Source organism: Impatiens glandulifera, chromosome 2, assembly GCF_907164915.1.
Source record: "Impatiens glandulifera chromosome 2, dImpGla2.1, whole genome shotgun sequence".
NCBI classification, from domain to species: Eukaryota; Viridiplantae; Streptophyta; class Magnoliopsida; order Ericales; family Balsaminaceae; genus Impatiens; species Impatiens glandulifera.
Genome location: NC_061863.1, coordinates 57,743,953 through 57,762,777, shown reverse-complemented (window position 1 = coordinate 57,762,777; position 18,825 = coordinate 57,743,953). Strand labels below are relative to the sequence as shown.

At 31.3% G+C, this 18,825-nt stretch overlaps 4 protein-coding genes across 4 annotated transcripts; all 4 read right to left on the bottom strand.

Annotated features, from left to right (window-relative positions):
* Positions 1-300: 300 nt before the first annotated feature.
* LOC124927061 lies at positions 301-5,393 on the bottom strand. Its single transcript, XM_047467401.1, has 5 exons — positions 5,240-5,393; positions 4,432-4,507; positions 1,270-3,867; positions 1,110-1,191; positions 301-1,036 (listed from the first exon to the last, which is right to left on the bottom strand). Exons 3-5 carry the CDS (start codon positions 1,917-1,919, stop codon positions 560-562), a joined length of 1,209 nt encoding a protein of 402 aa, XP_047323357.1. The 5' UTR covers positions 1,920-3,867; positions 4,432-4,507; positions 5,240-5,393; the 3' UTR covers positions 301-559.
* A 2,798-nt stretch (positions 5,394-8,191) lies between these two features.
* Positions 8,192-9,286, bottom strand: LOC124928173 (probable CCR4-associated factor 1 homolog 11). Its single transcript, XM_047468702.1, has one exon. The coding sequence runs from the start codon at positions 9,103-9,105 to the stop codon at positions 8,281-8,283; it is 825 nt and encodes a 274-aa protein (XP_047324658.1). The 5' UTR covers positions 9,106-9,286; the 3' UTR covers positions 8,192-8,280.
* Positions 9,287-9,485: 199 nt separating this feature from the next.
* On the bottom strand, positions 9,486-12,253 carry LOC124928174. The gene is made up of 3 exons (XM_047468703.1): positions 12,114-12,253; positions 11,618-11,804; positions 9,486-9,942 (listed from the first exon to the last, which is right to left on the bottom strand). Exons 2-3 carry the CDS (start codon positions 11,774-11,776, stop codon positions 9,772-9,774), a joined length of 330 nt encoding a protein of 109 aa, XP_047324659.1. The 5' UTR covers positions 11,777-11,804; positions 12,114-12,253; the 3' UTR covers positions 9,486-9,771.
* A 2,236-nt stretch (positions 12,254-14,489) lies between these two features.
* Positions 14,490-18,626, bottom strand: LOC124925037 (NAC domain-containing protein 89-like). The gene is made up of 4 exons (XM_047465013.1): positions 18,571-18,626; positions 18,088-18,266; positions 14,840-15,049; positions 14,490-14,755 (listed from the first exon to the last, which is right to left on the bottom strand). Exons 1-4 carry the CDS (start codon positions 18,624-18,626, stop codon positions 14,490-14,492), a joined length of 711 nt encoding a protein of 236 aa, XP_047320969.1.
* Positions 18,627-18,825: the final 199 nt, after the last annotated feature.

Here is an 18,825-nt window from a genome sequence, read left to right as displayed (position 1 = left end):
AAAATTAAACAAAATGAAATGATATATATAATATGATAGATTATTATTAAATAAAATAAATTAGTTTAACATCTAATAATGTTGGAACATTATACAAAAACCTCTACACCATATTAAGGACATAATTTTCAACTTCTCTCAGAGATTAGTTGTTGCTTATGTGACATCGTTGGTGTGTCCTCAATATTGTTCACAAATGATTGTTTCCATTCAAATTGAAGTAATTATCATAATAATCAAAACAATTAATCTTAAACCAATCCAGGGTGGATAAAAATAACATAAAATGGTGAGTAAATGTATTAGATTGGTAAATCCTAAACAACAAAATGGAAACTAGAAGTTGAGAGTAAACAGAATGGAGAAAACTACAGAGAGAAAAAAAAATCAAGAAAAGTGTATACATCATTAGAGCCACCCTCTTAAGGGAATGGATTCCGGAAAGATTCTCCTTCTTCGAACTGTCCAGACATGCGCTGATTGATTTTGCTTAGATAAAAAAAAAGTTGTTACAGAATTCTAACTAATCAAGTTAAAATAAAATATCATGAAACCTTACTTAGACGTTCGAATAATGTGAATTTATTGTCGTCACAATTTTCCAACCCGGCCTTGATGCCATATATGGAACGTAAAACACTTGTTTCGCTTGACTTGCTAAAATAAACGGTTTATGATTCTGATTTTCCAAAGTGCGGTTCACATTAACACTTATAAACCCGTGTTTGTCTATTTTTATTCTCCGATCTCCCGAATGGACATCAAACCATTTGCATTTAAAAAGAATCACTCGTCTTCCACTAAAGTATTCGATTTGTATAATGTTTGTCAACACTCCATAGTAGGACAATGTTTCAGTATCATTATTACCCAATACTGTAAAACCACTGTTTTGAGTGGTTAAGCCTTCATCGTGTCTCTCAATGTTGAATTTGTATCCATTAACTCGACACGACACGAATCTCTTCGCACGGCAAGTAGGACCACTTCCTAATATTTCTAGATCCTCAGAAATATTTTCCCCAAGCTGAAAAATCTAATAAGAGATGATGAGTAAGATTAGTCTCAATAATGTAATATAATAAAATTATACAACAATTGTAACTCACTTTTGTCTTGAAATAGGCTATGTAACATCTATCACGCTCATCAATTGGTATGAAATGATTATCATATTCTCGTTTGAACTCACTGCATACAATTTGAAAGAAAATTTTGAGTTCATGCATGTAAATTGAAAGAAAAATGTACAAATAATTGAGCATTTACTTGTAAATAGATTCTGCCTCCGAAAAGTTCTTTAATATGTATGAATGAGCCCTCTCTCGATCACCCGGTTCGTACGTGTAACTAATTCCCTTTGATAACTCTTCCAAACATATAAATACAGATAGTGTTGAATCTCGCACTGAAGTACGCGGAGGATCTTGATCTTCCAAATATCTCGCACATAAGCTAATACTTTCATTCACCAGATAGCTTTCACTGATTGAACCCTCTGAAAAAAAATTATTTCTAAGATAATTCTTCAATGTACCCATGTACTGCTCAATAGGGTACATCCATCGATAGTGTACGGGTCCTCCAAGATAAGTTTCGAACGCCAGATGTACGGGCAAATGAACCATTATGTCGAAAAAAGATGGCGGAAATATTTTTTCGAGCTTGCATAACGTTATAACAATATCAAGTTGAAGTTGGTCCAAGTCACATTTATTCAACGACTTATAACATAATAACCGGAAAAACTTCGATAGATTCACAACTGCATCATAGACATCTTCTGGAATTAAGCCACGTGTCGCTAGAGGAAGAAGATATTCTAATATAATATGATAATCGTGACTCTTTAAACCCCGAATCTTCTTTTCATTCAAGTCAATACAGTCCGCAATGTTAGAACAGAATCCTTCTGGCATCTTTAATTTTTTTTAAAATTCACATAATTTTTTCTTTTGACTAGGAGAAAGTGCGTATGGGGCAACAGGATATTGGAGAACTCCATCGACCTCAACGGGATGTAATGAATGTCTTATGCCCATCAATTGTAAATCTTTTTGAGCCTTCAGTCCATCTTTCGTCTTCTCTTTCACATCCATCATTGTTCCGATAATGCTATCGCAAATGTTTTTCTCAATATGCATGACATCTAGATTATGTCTCAACAATAAAGATTTCCAGTATGGTAGAGTAAAGAATATAGATAATTTGTTCCAATTATCTCCTCGCACATTACATATTTTCATTCTTTTTGAATGATGTTTACTTAAAACAACGTCTTTTAAATTTCGAGCTTGCATATAGACTTCCGTACCTGACAATAGTAGGGGGGGCCATTCGATATTCTGTATTACCGTCAAAAGTATCACGTTCTTTTCGGAATTTGTGTTTAGGGGGAAGAAAACGCCTATGACACATATAACACTCTTTTTGCCAATTTGTCAATCTCATTGAAGCGGTGTCAATATTACAACACGGACAAGCAAATTTTCCCTTAGTACTCCAACCGGATAGATTTTCATATGTAGAAAAGTCGTTAATAGTCCATAACAATGCAGCATGCATATTAAAATATTCTGAAGTTGATGCATCAAAAGTTCGAGCACCTGTATGCCATAAGGCCTGCAATTCCTCAATCAACGGTTGCAGAAAAATATCGATCGCATTACCGGGACTTTTAAGACCAGGAATCAACATGGATAACATGAAATTACTTGAGTTCATGCATATTGTCGGCGGTACATTGTATGGTATTATAACAACCGGCCAAATGTTGAACGGTTGTTTTCCATTAATAAATGGTTGAAACTCATCACTAGCCAAACAAAGTCTTACGTTTCAGGGCTTTGAGGAGAAAACAGTTTAGTGTTTATCGAACGACTTCCAAGTCATAGAATCTGCAGGATGCCTCAAGACTTCGTCGTCTACTCGACTATCTTTGTACCATCTCATTAGTGAAGCCGTTTTTGAAGACATATATAACCTTTGCAGTCTTGTTGTTAATGGAAAATAGCATAACACCTTAACTGGAATGTGTTTTTCATTCTGTTTTTTTCGAACTACACCGCTTGACTTATCAATCTTCCATCTCGAAATGCCACACACCTTACAACGTTGCAGATCATTATCCAACTTACGATAAAGCATACAATTATTACTACAGACGTCGATCATTTCATATGTAAGACCGATATCTGTAATAAATTTTTTACACTCAAAATAAGAATTAGGTAAATGAGAATTTACTGGTAAAATCTCATCTTTGAGCAAATTTAGCAATAGGTCGAATGATGTATTTGTCCATTGACCAACATTTTTAATATGAAGCAACTTCAATAAGGTGGAAGCCGTTGAAATTCGAGAACCTTTCATACAAAGGCTGCTTTGAATCGTCCATCAATTTGTAGAATGTTTTATCACCGTCAACCGAATCTTCAGAACTAGAGTGTTTTTATGTTAGGATACAAATCATTGAGAATATCTTCCATATACTGGTCATCACCATAGTTAAAAGTTTCTTTGGTAAACATTGTATTCTCTTCTATAATATTCTCGTTAACATCATCTTCGTTATTTGATTCGTCATCATTATCATTATCAACAACATCAACATCAACAATATCATTTGTGGACCTCCTTTCACCGTGAAAACACCAAAAATCGTAGTCATTTCTTATACCGTGTATAATAAGATGCGTCTTCACAACATTAACACTCTCATATTGTCGATTTGCACATTTAACGCAAGGACACACAATCTTTTCCCTTCCAGTAGTGCATTGAGCAAAGTTTAGAAATTGTTCAACGCCTATCATATATTGTTGATGATCTCGGCATCCAACTTTTATCCAGAATTTCCATTTTTCACTGTAATGTCTCCAACCCAATAAATATATAATCTCTATAGATAGTAAATCTAACAACTAGTACTATAACAACATCAAGAAGAAGAAATACAATTTATATGCACTAATCAGATTCCTCGTAAATTGAAGAAAACTTATTAATAATTTATTGTGTTAGTTAAAATAGTATAATATTAATAATATTACTTTTTGGTAAAAATAAAAATAAAATTAATAAATTCAAATGTTACTACTACAAACTATCATAATTATAAAATGATAAAATAAACTTTATTTTAAATTTAAAACAAATTAGTTGTCCCTAGCTATTTACAAATCTATTCTAACTATCAATGAATTTTAAAATTCTTTCAGCTACTAGGAGTGGATACTTATGGGCAACGGCCCGATGAATCATATTATGTTAAAGTTTATATTGGTTAAGTTTGTTAGAAAAAATTACAATAATTTATATAAATACAAAGTCAAAATTCACAGTATAATTTGTATTATTATCTAAAGAATATCAATTCAAACATGGAAAATGATTGATTAATAGTCAGCATAGAAATGAAGAAAAACTAACCGGAAAGGCTGATAATTTGGAAGAATAGATCCAACAAAGAATACGAAAGACTGATATGTTGAGCTCCAGTCCAGTCCTGTGTATATTAAAATAAACTTTTAGCAGCATTCCCAGAAAGGCTGAATAATGAGAACAATGGCTGAATATTTGTATTCATACTAATTTTCAGGATTTTTTTTTTCTTTTCAAGATGAACTATACATCAAATAAGAGCAGCACCTTCTTCTCATCACATACATTATTTTTCATTTAATCGCAAAAATTCCAACCAAGTGGTAAAACCCTAATAAAAACAGTAGAATTGAAGTTTAGACATTATTTGTGATAAGCTATTGGATGCAGACCCAATGAGTGAGATTCATTAGCAATCGGAAATTAGTAAGCTTCCTAAGAAGCAAGGTGATAATACAGCAAGCATAGATATGGCGAATACAAAAACAAACGTAGTGATAATTAGCCAAAGAAAGATACATCAAAAACGAAACTACATACTTAGATTCAGATCTAGAGCCAGATTGAAATCCAAATCTAAGGTATAATCAAGAAATCCAAAAAAACAGATGCAATCTTTTAACATTTTTCAGCAGCATTCTAAAACATTACAGCCAATTGAAGAACCCTAGAATTAAAAACATTTCAGCAAGCATTCTAAGAACAACAAGATTATCTTCATTTGTTACAGTCAAATTAAGAACCCTAAAATTCTAAGAAATTCCATTTTTCATTACCTAATAAGTTATCATCCTAGAAATTATGGATTATCTTCATTTGCATTTGTTTAGACAGAAGTGAATAGCAGCATATATACCTACCTTACGGCGCCGAGTACGAAGGAGAAGCAGTCGAGAGCGAGGAAGATTAAGCAAAAGTTCGATTAACGCTGCGATTGACGCTCCGATTAAGCAATCAACTGATAAGTCCGATTGACGCTGCGATTTTCTTAACTCTGATAACCAAATGAGTGAAGGGGGAGCGGCCGAGAGGAAAAGAAATAAGTGAGGCCGCGGCGGATTAGGGCAAAATATATTTTTATCGCCGAAGCGCCGACAAAGCTCTCGGCGATAATATTAAATTTGTCGGCGAATATCATTAGCTTCCACCGAGAGTTGTCATTAACATGCATTCTCGGATAGATATATGACACGTAAAACAAATGCATCTAAATTTAAATAATTTAAAACATGTTTGTAATCCCATAAATGAGACATCAAACTAAATGTTTGATGTTGGATATGACAATCCGAATATTTAAAACAATTTAAGCTATTGAGAAAGTTTAGAGCAACTCCAATGGTACTAACTCCAATGGTACTGGAAATCTATATTTAAAATGGTTTTCTCCTTCAATCTCGCAAACAACGGAAACTCAAAATGAGATTTCTCATTTTTCCTCTTAAAAACGTGAATATGCGTTGTTTGTTTCTGTACACAATCACATTTTTTTTTTTTTTTTACATTTTAGCTTTTTTAACTTTTATTTAATTACTTTATATATTAAACTTATTTATATAATTAATGTATATAATTTATTTATATTTAAATTTATTTATATGTTTTATTTGTTTATATTTTTATTTTTATTCTATATTTTACATTGAATTTATTTATATAATTATTATTTTAATTCATTTATATAATATTTTTTATAATAATATTCAAAAAATTTATAAAAATATTAAAAAACAATTTATATATATTATAATAAATATAATTATAAGAATTACCAAATGATATATTGTAATTTTAAAATAATTGAATAATATTATAATATTGTGGTGTAATTTATAAGTTTATAAAATATATAAGGTAATATTAAAAAGTTATAAAAGTTGATGTAAAGAAGAATATTATAAGAATATTCTTTTGGGTTTAAGAATGAATTTTTCGGTTGGAGAAAAATTACTGTTTGATGTGACATTTACACCAAAATGAGTTTGAAAATGAATTTTTCAGTTGGAGATGGTCTTATATCGAAACTATATTTTTATTTTTTTAATCTTATTATAATTAAATCATTCTAATATTATTGTTATAATAAAATATGTTATTTAATTTAAAATATTATTATATAAATATAATATTATTAATTAAAATAATAAAATGTAGTACTATTAATTATTTATTTTTATATTATATTTATAAAAATAATTGATACATATTTTGTATTTAAATAATTAACATTATTATTTAAAAAATAATAATAATAATTAATTGAGTCAAAATTTAAATGAAGATTTATTTAATCGAATCAAAATTCACATAAAATAAATAAAAATAAATTATTTATATATTTTTTAACCATCTAATTACTTAATTTATAATTACAAACATTATTATTTTATTTTTTTAAAATTAAAATAAAAAATATTATAATTATTTAACTAATTAAAATTAATTTATTTTATCACTTAAAAAAATAGTTAAGAAAACTCAATAAATAACTGATCTGACTGTTCAGTTAGATATACAGAACTATAAATATGTTAAAAAATATATAAATAAAGTACTTTTTAAGGATATAACATATACACGTATAAAATTGTAACAAGTATCCACCTGTATAAAAAATTAATTATAATTTTTTACTTTCCCCTTTTAATCCTATTTATTTATTTTTCTCATTCTTCAAATGTTGAATCTATCTTCTTCTTGTTATGTAATATTAGTTATCTCTGCATTTTCTTAAGGCAAATTGGTTTTAGTGGATTTGGGTTTAGGTAGTCTTATTTTCAGCTTGGTCTATCTAAATTCTTATTAATCTTACACATCATAGAATAGAAGTAAGGGTTTAATATTATTTTCTTTTCTAACTTAGCGGCAAGGGATGATGAATATTTTCAGTATTCCTAAGAATTTAGGTTCAAGCCCGTTAGGCGACAAATTTAGTTAAATGGTTAAGTGTGTTTCGGACTATGTGCTTAATTTGTTGTCCATTTTTTTTAAGAGTTTAATAGTTCACTCTGAACCGAATTTGTATTCACCAAATTCGAATTTCATTTTTATTTTTCAAATCGAATTTTAAACCAATTCAAATTCAATTATGATTTTTAAATTAATTTTCGAATCGAAAAAATAACTTAATGACAAAACAATACGAGATGCTTCAAAACAATCGTTTAGAAAATGACATCTAAACATTAATAGAATTCAAATTTTACCATATTCAACTCGAAGATTTGACAAATCGAAAATTGAATTTATTTTTTATTATTTATTTTAATTATATATTTTTTATACATTATATAATTTATTAGATATAATTATATATTTTAATATATAAAAAATTAAAATTTAGATTCATTAATTTGGGTGTGATTTTGTTATTATATATTTAATAATATTAATTATTAATAAATATTTATTTAATCAAAAGAATTAAAATATAAAAAATTATATAGTATTATTATTTATTTTAAAAATATTTATATGTTAATTTATTTTATTACTTTAAAATAAGATAAATATTAAAACAATTTATATAAATATAAAAATAAAATAATTTTTTATTTTTTTATTATATTTTTATATACCACCAAACACAAAATTATAAAAAAAATATATAATTTATACATTTTTTTTATCATTTCAACCTAACATTAATAATCTATATATCATAATTTTGAAGTATATCTCCTCTTATCCATTCTCATTACTTTGAATATATATATAATAGAATTCAAACAAATTCTTATTTAAAATTATTTAAAATGACTCAACAATTTTCAAATTTTTAAATCTTTCTTATTTGAAATTTTAATTATTATAATATCTAGAATTTAATTTAATTGTACCTTCTTATTTGAATTAATAAAAAAGAAAAAAGAAAAAGAAAAAAAGGGTTGGAACAATTTACAAAACCTCTAAACCATACAAGACACCGGCGTGCTTATCGGGTCCGTCCTGAAGAAAGTAAATCTGTCGCATCTTCTGAAACGCGTGCCACGTCAACAGGCTGTCAGAACCCGCCTGGTGGCACTTTCCCACCGCCCTACCCACATTTAGCGTCGTCGCCAATCGTTCCAATCCGCCATACAAACTCTGGCAATACCTCATCAAATGCTTCAAATCAAATACCCTTTCTCCAAAAAACACCCTTACCATTTCCATAAACCCTTCCAAATCCTTCGGCAGCTCTCGCCTGCTCAGAATCTTCACCAGATACCCAAAATCATAAGCGCTGTGAAAAGTCACCCAGCTAACCAAATCGTTGCATACCACCCCCGACGACATCATCAACTCCGCGAACCGCTTCGATTCGATCCCCTCCTTCCGATTCCGATCAAAATCGATACCCTGTCGTCTCAGAAGCTCCACCGACTCCGACGCGTGAGGATCGCGTTCCACGTCGAAATCTCGGAAATTGAACTCCCAGATGCACCTCTCCCCTGTGGTTAGTTCCGGTAGGTTTCCGTCCGCGTCGGAAAGGGTAAGGCCGAGCTGAATGATGTTGAGAAGGTCGACATTGGATTTCAAGAGTTTGTAGTGAAGAGAGGTAGAGAGGCTGGGAGGGGATGATTCGGTGGTGGTTGTGGGGGGTAGGAGGAAGACGACTCCGGGAAATTCAGTGTCCATGGAAATATAAGGGTAATCATCGATGAGGTCTCGGATGATGTCAAATTCAGAGTCGAGATTACCTGACCAGACCTCCCTGATCAATATCTTGGGCTGGGACATGTTGATTCAATTGGTTCAAATTGGACTTGGAAAAAGTTTGAAGCTTGAAAAGAAATGGAGTTGTGAGAGCTATTTAATACTCTTTTAACAGATAGAGAGAGAGAGAGTTAGAACAGTGAGAAGTTACCTGGAAAAGGAGAAAGTGATGAAAGGATTGGATTGGATTGGTATGATGACAGAAATGTAGGTGAAATGAACATGAAATACACAACTTTAACTTTAATGACAGAGGGACCCACCCGCCCCCACCTACTCTCACTTTAAACACCACTTTTCTCATCGGTTACTTTTTTTTTTCTTGCCAAAGAAGAAAATTTTTACAGCCAAGCACAGGTAGAAGAAGATGATACCTTTATCCTTAGCCATATGGGAACTCAAAATACTATTTACCAGGAAATTTATATTAGCATCGGCCCCAGAATTTTTTTTTTTTTTTTTCATTTTGAAGAATCAATCTAGAGTTATGCGTGTGATACAACACTTAGTTCTGTATGTAGAACATGATAAATCTGGTAGATAGATATATATATAACTAACTATACAAGATTTTAGTTGCATGATTATAATACAAGCTTTACAGAACAAAAGAAACCTGTCAGGAATCAGGCAGGCAAAGGAATGAAATGTCGTCGACGAGTCATGAACGCGATAGAGTGTTATCTGGATTTAGTCTTCTGGTATCTGCAGCCTCTCAACCTCAATAACATTATCAGTCAGTGTGCTTTCCGTCGTCTCGCTTGTTGTCTCATTGTTACTTTGACATTGTAGCAATTGTTCTCTAAGACTCCTCACAAGCTCATTAAGCCTCTGAATATTTTTTTCTTGTGATAAGATGATCTGCGCAAGTTTAGAAAGAAATATATCTTAATAAGACTCCATCTTCAGCAGATATAAAACAATATAACTAATTTTCTTGATGCACCAAAGATATACGACATGATATGGACATATGTCGCACTTAACAATTTATATTTTCCTTTTCAAAAAAATCAATCGCTGTATAAATTATGCTGCTGAGCTTCAACCTAAGGCCAAGACATGATCTATGTTACAAGTTATGACAACAACTGTTTCTCCAAGTAGTGTTTCATACATTCTTTGAATGCCTCCTAATTTTCTAACAGAGGAATGGCAAAAAAATTGAATCACTTATGAATATTCCCGTAAGTTATCTGTCAAAAGTCTAGTGGAAGAACACGAGGTTCACTATATAAAAAAAAGTTTAACTCCTAAAACATAATTATGGGTATGTACCACATGTTCTGTCATTGTTTTTTCACATATTAAACATGCCTAGAGAATGTAGAAACTTCCACAGTAGCTCTTCTGTTTGATGAATTTACTGACTTGGCCAAATGGAGTCATCAGTCAATTATCCCTCTCAATGTGCAACAATGAATGAATGATATAAACGAAAAGAGAGTCCGTCCATGCATTAAAATTCATGCTAACTCTCTTGCCCGTCAATCTGAATTCCAGAGTAATTACTCTGTTGCATACATACTGATCAACGACTGACTGTTTCCATAGCTCTTGACTTGAGCAGGCTTAAAAGTTTTTCTTACATTCTACTTTTGGACTAGACTAGTTCAGACTATAAATTTTCAACTCAAAGCTGAGATGAATGTGAGTATGAAATATGGTCGTTAATAGAAATTTGGAAAATCTTGTAGAAGTTAGTGCCCAGATCATGTCCTAGTAAATTCCATTTGTAGAGTTACAGTGGGTAATTTGTTAACATGTCCAGCAGCAAAAAAACATTTTTTAGTGAGCAAAGCATGAGATGCTCTGTTTTATTTATTTTGCAACTACGAACTTTTCCTTGGAAGAGGCTAATACAACATCTTACTGCCATGACCCTCCCCACCTCATCCCACAGTCAATAAACTAAATGTAAAATGAAACTCTAAATATTAACTTATCTTTCTTCTCTACATTTCTCCACTTGTAACACTAGTTGTTACCAACTTCAGCTAATTCAGCTTCTAAGTAATTGTAATTTTAGGTTTAGGATACTGGTTACAGTCCAAGAAATTGTCTGATCTATACCCACCCAAGGTAGCCAACATGGTGAGAGTATTGAACTAAGATGTTGAGGTTGTTCATGTTCACTTCCATAGCATCTTGATTGAAGTGAGTCATCACAGTAGGATGTTGTGCTAGCTAGCCTCCTCCAAGAAAGAAAAACGGTATAAAATTTCTTCTATCTATGAAGCTTACTCAACAAGTGTTTAAAGAGCACCTAGTCCAGGCTCACACTTTTCTCAAGCCAGAACAAATACACATAAGGATAACGTGCATCAAATTACTTGATACACAATTGGACAACATTTATTCACTAAACTTCAGATAGTCATACTCCCTATTAGCTTAAAATAGAATGCAGAAGCTAACCCATATCTCCAAATCAAGTGAAAGCATTTAAATAAGAAACATGGTGCAAATCATTGAAATTCCTCAATTTTGAACGAAGATGGCTAAAGTAAAATATGAATAAGGACATAATTTTCACCTTCTCCTTAATAGCCTCCTCGTTCTTAGAGATTAGTTGTTGCTTCTGTGACATAGTTGGTGTGGCCTCAATATCGTTCACAAGTGATTGTTTCCATTCAAATTGCGAAGTAATTATCAGAATAATCAAAAGAAACACAAGCAACATAGGCCTTGGCATAATCAATCAAAGTCTCCTCTCACCGCACCTGTGCAGAATAAATCTCAAATCAATCAAACCCGTGGATAAAAATAACATAAAGTGGTGAGTAAATGTATCAGATTTGTAAACCCTAAACCACAAAATGGAAACTAGAAGCTGAGAGTAAACAGAATGGAGAGAGAGAGAGAAAAGATGAAGAAAGGGTAGAACAAACTGAAATAGAAGCAATTAGCAGATCAATATAATTTTTTCCTTTTGTACAACAAATTCTTGAACAGGAAATGTAGAAGGTGTAATAGAAGCTAATTACAAAGCAAGGAAATAGAGGAGACGAATAGAAAAATTCAGTCACTACCAGGCGATTAGAGGAGGACGGCAAGAAGCGAATCGGCCTGGTTCGAGTTGTTCGTTGGGAAAGCACAATGCGTTGCTTTCTTCGAGTGATGAGATGAGAACACGAAAGGGGTCGGCAGAAGTTGAGGACAAAGGAGCTGCTGTTCGGAATAATAATAAGATTATAATTCCATTATGAAATTCGGGTTTTAGTTTATTTAACTCAAATTAATTATTATTTAAAAATTTAAATTCAATGACAATATCTTTCTTTATTTTTCTATATTTTTTTAAAAAAAGAATTAATTTTTATTTTTTTAATTGGTGAGTTACATATGAAAGTTAATTAATAAATAATATAAAATCAAATATAAACAAATAATGATATAAATATTAAGTTGGAGAACCATTTATAAAATTAAAATTCTCAAACAAAAATCCTAACATCTAATTTATTGAATGTCATTCCAAACACATTCATTTGTCCAAACAATAAATATTTAAATAGAGTAAGCAAACAAATGAAAATGTATTGAAAGAATTTCTAATAAACTTTTTTGAGTAACAGTTGAATTATTCATAATTAATGAATGATAAAAAAATAAAATAAAATAATATAAATGTTAATTGATCGTCTGTCTGTACATTATCAAAATAGTAAATTTTGTAAAAATTATAGGAGGATACATAAAATATCAAATAAAATAATTAATTATTAAAAATATGAACAAATAATTTCATATCCTACAATTTTGTCTCTTTAATTACTAATAAAAAAGATACCAAATACGATAGAAAAGTATGACCAACAAACGAATCAACCACGATAAAAAGATGTGAATCACGGAACAATATCGTCCAATTAAATGAGACTCTGCACCAACCAAATTCAAAACTCAAATATAAATTGTGGAAGGATAAATAGGTACCTTCTATTACTAACTAGAATGGACGAATAATAAATTTTTTTGTTTTTTTAATAATTGGAGAAAAGAAATAAAATTGAGAAGATAATGTAACAATATTTGTTGGTGTTCGTGCCCAAGTTACTCCCCGTGCACGTGTAAGCGGTGGTCGTAGATAGATTCAGTCAATTAATCTGTTTATGCTTATAATCTTTTTGATTTATTTTATTATGTTGTGTTATATTTAATTATGAAAATTAATGTTAAAATTAATTTTCTTTATACTCTTGTATAAAAAGTGTTATCAAAACTGAGATTAAAATAAACTCTTTAATGCACTATACGTATTAGAGTTCATAATTTATTGTAATTAAGTTTTATTTTTTCTCATCATTTATTAATTAAAATATTTGAATAAAATGACATGAATTTTGTTGTTTAAAAAATTATCAGCTTCATGGCCATATAAACTAAAAATCAACATTTTATCTCATTCTTTCACTTGCATTTTTAACATGTAAAGCTCTAAATAAGTTGAAACAAAAACATTTGAGAATCAATAATAATAATAAAAAAAAAGAAATTGTGGTCTAAGAAAGGGGGAAATTTATATTAATGATAAACAAAACCTTCAAAAGCCATGATCACATACAAGAATAATACATAATCCTTTTAGACAAACATGACTTCTTAATCTAACCAAATTTAGGTAACAGCAGCAACATGTGCCTCCAACAACACCAACAAAACACACATAAAGAAAACATGCTTTTGAAAATCCAACCACTTAGTGTACATCTACTACCATAGTTTACCTTAAAAAAAGTCTAGGATACCTTCATGTCAACGAAAGCCAAAGCAACAAACAAAGCATAAACATTACGGAAACAACAGATAGTTGTCTTGATTGAAACAGGTTAAGAATGCAAGATGGCACTTTTTTGGGAAGATTGTCACCACTTCCTTACTCTACGGTTAGCTGCACTTTGTACAGGCGGGGCGTGTCCATGAACTGGAAAGTTTCTACGTGTTATTTGAGACTAAGTGCATATGTGGACAACAAGAAGCTGCATAGATATGAAGATCCAGGTCAATGAACTCGTCTTTCAGTATATCAGGGTACAAGTCCTCCTCCTCCTCATCAGTCTGCTCATTATAACAATATATATCAATTGTGAATGCTTGAATTCGAGAAAACAACCAAATCATTCACCAATTTACTAACCAGATTCTAGTTCCGGATCATTTTGTTGATCAACTGAATAAGATGCATAGGTGCTGCTACAACTATCTTTTGGGTAATCAACCACCTTAATTCCTTCACCATTAATACCAGATGGTTCAACAGGAGAATGCTGATCATTATTTTGCCTAGCATCAGTTATGCGGAAATCACTGTTCTTGCGTAGGCGATAAATAACCATCGAGTCCTATATATAGTTAAACCAAAAGATGATGCTGTTAACTATGACTAACTAGCTAGCTTGAGTTAATCAAGAACTGACCTTTGATTGGCCCTTCATACCATATTCATGCATGATCCACTCGGTCCTCTCCCCGTTTGGGGCACGACCAGTGTGAAAAACCAGTGTTCTCTTTGTACCAATGACAGTGGATCCAGACTTTACATTGCGTTCTTTACCAGTTGCCTTCCAGTAACCAGATTCAGTTGCTCTCTTACTTTGAGACCCATTTGGATACTTCCTCCCACGAGGAGAGAAATAGTACCATTCACTCTCAGAGTATATTGAACATTTAGCTGGGAATCAATCAATCAAATCACACAATTTATTATAATTAGCTAGCAATGAAAGACTAACTAAATATATATATATATATATACCTGGCAAATCCCAAGGCTCAAAATTATTAATCTCAATCTCTGGAATGATGGAAACTAACTCATCCATTTCCACTATCTTCTTCCTGAGGTAGAAAGAGATCAATTCTTCATCCCCAGGAGAGAACTTAAACCCGGGGAACCTAGATGACATCTTAATCATCATATGATCAAACTCCAACTTGCTCATCTTCTCCTCCTCCATAACAACAACTGCATATGAAATTAATTAACAAGAGAATCAATCAGCAAAAAGAAAAGAAAGATAAACCCTAAAAAGATAGTTTACTTTATTCCATACCTCTTATCTTCTTTATCTTTCACTTTTTGCTTTCTAATGTTAAGGACATAGAATGTGTCTTGTATATATATATATATATATGATTAGTCAAATATGATTACTTCTCTTTGAAGAATGGCGTCATCCATGACAGTGAAAATTACATGCAAGAAGCAACGTGTCGCATTGACAGGATAAGCTATTTTAATGCTTCACACATATGCATTGTAGCCACAGCTCTATGATTGGATTTTGCTCATCGTTTTTTTACAACCGACTCAAATAGTTTAATTTACAAATTATCAAAGTAACTTTTTTATTATATATAATATTTTAATATTTTGTACAAATAAAAATTAATATTTTATTTAGAGAATCTTAATCATATTTAAACTATTTGTTTTTTTTTATTTATAAATAAATATAATCTCAATAAATTTTATATGTTAAATCAAAATTATTTATGGTGGTAGATGTTATTGGAAAGAGAATAAGATCGTCAGCTTTGAATTTTAAAATATAATAATTGAGAACACGTAATCATTTTATAATAATAATAAAAAAATTAAAAGTTAATAATTAAATTCATCCTAGCAAAGAAATCATTCTAAATATATATAATGTTTATTAATTTTTAAAATGTACGGATTGCCGGGTCGAGAGCTGTGGTTAATTTGAATATATATGTGAGAGTAAATGGATATTTGGGTCGGATTGTGGGTTGACCCGCTCATAAACTTAAAACAGTTAAAAATAAAATTAAAAATACTATAAGTATGTTTCGAACTTATAAACCTAACAAAACAAGCACAACCCTTTAACCAACTAGGCTAAAAAACACTTTATATTTTAAATTCAACACCAAATTTGATGAACACGGGACATTTTAACAATATAAGTTGATTTTTTTAACTAACTAATATATATATATATATATATATATATATAATGATGCTTAATTTTTAAAGTGTCTAGATTGTCGGATCGAGAGCTGTGTTAATTTGAATATATATGTGAGAGTAAATGGATACTTATGTCGGATTGTGAGTTGACCCACTCATAAACTTAAAACGGTTAAAAATAAAATTAATAATGTTATATGTATGTTTCGAACTTGCACCCTAACAAAAACAAGTACAATCTTTAACCAATTTTGATTGGGATGTGGTTTACCGATGGATAATAGACCGGTATCAATTGAAAGTGGTTAAATAAATATGAATCAAATATTTGATTGACCAAAGTGAGTGTAAGGTCACGATGCTAAATATTAATCAAATATTTGATTGACAAAGTAAAAGTATAAAGTCACGAGATTAGAGGTTCATTTGGAAAAAATTATGTGATGAAATATGTAAGAAAATAAATTGTTTTACCGAAGTGAATAAAATGTGAAATAAGAACGTTTTATTTTTATTTTAATATAAGCGAAAAACTCAATCAAACTATCCTAAAATATATTATAAACAAATAGAGAAAAACAGTTCGAAAATGGGAAATTGGACTAAATGACCCTAAAGATAGGGGTATTTGCGTCCGTGGTCACTGATAATTAAATTTGATCTGGTGACCACTTTATTTTTTTTGGACGAAATTACCCTTTTCGCGTAACGCGAAGTGGCTTCGCGAAACGCGAAGTGAATTAGGTTAATATAAATACTTAAAATTTTCATTTCCTTCATTTTGCTTCTCTCCCTTTCTCTCTCTTCTCTCTCTTCTCTCTCTGTTCTTGTTCGTCGGCCGGCGACGGCGAAAACTTTGGCGACGGCGACGGCGAAAACTTTGGCGACGAGGACTACGATTATGCTCCATGAATCTACAAAGATAAGAAAACCTTAACCTGAATCGATGTTTATAATACAGATTTATGTTCTTATTTCAATACCTTCATTTCAAACCCTAACTCTAACCCAAATCAATTTATGTTCATGTTTCCAGCATCTCCATCTGAAAACCTTAAATTAATTAAATCTGTTCATATTGGTTCATACTGGTTCATATTGATTCATATTGATTCATTTTTTGTTCATCTTATTGTTCTTATGTCGATGATGATATTTGCAGATCATATGGGTTCTGTTTCGCGAAGTGCTTCTCGTTACGCGAAGTACTTCTCGTTACGCGAAGGGCTTCTCGTTACGCGAAGGGCTTCTCGTTACGCGAAGGGCTTCTCGTTACGCGAAGGGCTTCTCGTTTCGCGAAGGGTTTCTCGTTTCGCGAAGGGCTTTATGTTTCGTCATATGGGTCTGGATTCAGTGAAGAAGTACTTACAGCAAGACGGAAACCGGCTAAGTGTCGACGTTATAGATGAAGGATTTTCTCAATAGTCAATACAATTGAGTTGTTTTCATTTAGGTGTTCTATAATTATATGTTAAAGGGTTTATTTATAGAATTGCATTTTGAAAAGGGGGAGACATAGAGAAATTGAGATTGGACTTGGATAAACTTCCCTTTCATATTAAGGGACTTTAATCCAATTTGCATTATTAAACTTAATCCTAATGGACATTAAAATAAGCTTCATTTACTCAAATTCTCTAATTAAAATGAGGCTTCATTTCTTTTGTCTGTTTTATTTTTTTAATCAGATATATATAACGTTTTTCTAATTATTAATGTAATATTGTACTTTCATCCTGTCACCTAAAGAAATCAAATGATAAACATATTTTTGTTATTTACATTTGGGATAGAAATTTAAGACAAAACTCACCAAAATGTAATGTTTTTATCATTCATACTCACCAAGAAGTTTCAAACTAGACTAGAGAGTTATCATATATAAAGCTATAAAAAAACAAAAAATGGAGGACTAGTCTAGTTATTATTTGAACAAATAAGATATATCTTTTCTTTGGATATTGGTGGTAGTCTATTATGGAAATGAAAAATTGTTCTCATTCACCTAATCATTCACCTAATATTTTCTTTGTCCTCGTCAATTTGTTCTAGTTGTTCATATTGCGCACCACCACGCCCATTATTATGATTGTCTGATTTTCTTTGTCCTCGTCGACGACATTCATGTTCATACAATCCCTCCACTTCATCCTCCGGTTCCTCACGATCTTTTGGCTTCTCATAAGATCGCTCACGAGATTTCTCCCTATCACCCTCTCTATTTCTTCCCTTTTCACGGGATTTTTCCCTACACATGATGGGGGTGAACATTAGAAGCATTCATATCAAAATGCACAAACTGAAATTCAGATTAAAAAACACTAACTGTGTTTGGGAGAGGTACAATTCCAATTCTTTTGTTTGTTTAACAATTTAAAACTAAGAATTCAAATGAAAGCACCAAGGGTGTATGTAGTATTACCGGTTTGCATGACGATCAACCCTTTAGTATTCGTAGTGCTTATGTAGTATGCCCTTCGCGAAACGAGAAACCCTTCGCGAAACGAGAAGCCCTTCGCGTAACGAGAAGCCCTTTGCGTAACGAGAAGTACTTCGCGTAACGAGAAGCACTTCGCGAAACAGAACCCATATGATCTGCAAATATCATCATCGACATAAGAACAATAAGATGAACAAAAAAATGAATCAATATGAACCAGTATGAACCAATATGAACAGATTTAATTGATTTAAGGTTTTCAGATGGAGATGCTGGAAACATGAACATAAATCGATTTGAGTTAGAGTTAGGGTTTGAAATGAAGGTATTGAAATAAGAACATAAATCTGTATTATAAACATCGATT